Raw genomic sequence first — 564 nt, forward strand, 5'->3', positions numbered from 1 at the left:
CGCAGATTCACGTCCACCGTGGTTGACTTGATGAGGGTGGTGGCGTCGGAGAAGCGTCTTTCACACAAGGCCGCAAGGAGCTAATTAGGAGCATCATACTAGACGTCGACAAGGTCCAACGTGTCAATATGTACCTTGGTTTTGGTACTCTGGCGTTCTGGATGGTCGCTCAAGAGCTGCGCCACGTCATTGTGTTTCTTTTCAACCGCCCAATCAAGCGCTGTCTGGTTGTCCTACGTTCTTTTCTCGAAGATGTCGGAGGTTGGAGAGACTACGTACGTTGTTTTTGGCGTTGAGATTCGCGTTGGCGTCCAAGAGGAGACGCACAACTTCGAGATAATTGTTTCTCGCAGCGTCGATCAGAGGTGTATCTCCACACTACCGATCGTTGACTTTCAATTGCAATCAAAAGACAATTGAGAAATATCGATCGACGTACCCAACGAGATTCGGTCGAGACGTTCTTCTTCGAGGTCCTGGAGCCAGCGCGGGCACGTCGCGCTCATGGTTGGGCGCAGCAGCCCCGTGCGGACCTGGGCTTCAATGTTGCTGCGATCGACGAGA

The 564-nt window shown here is 52.5% G+C and overlaps 1 protein-coding gene across 1 annotated transcript; it reads right to left on the bottom strand.

Moving 5' to 3' along the window:
- Positions 1 to 98: 98 nt before the first annotated feature.
- Positions 99 to 506, bottom strand: SDRG_12201 (hypothetical protein; the record flags this gene model as incomplete). Its single annotated transcript, XM_008618264.1, has 3 exons — positions 99 to 233; positions 280 to 329; positions 440 to 506. 3 exons carry the CDS (start codon positions 504 to 506, stop codon positions 99 to 101), a joined length of 252 nt encoding a protein of 83 aa, XP_008616486.1.
- Between the last annotated feature and the right edge of the window lie 58 nt (positions 507 to 564).

This window comes from Saprolegnia diclina (assembly GCF_000281045.1).
Source record: "Saprolegnia diclina VS20 unplaced genomic scaffold supercont1.47, whole genome shotgun sequence".
NCBI lineage: Eukaryota > Oomycota > Saprolegniomycetes > Saprolegniales > Saprolegniaceae > Saprolegnia > Saprolegnia diclina.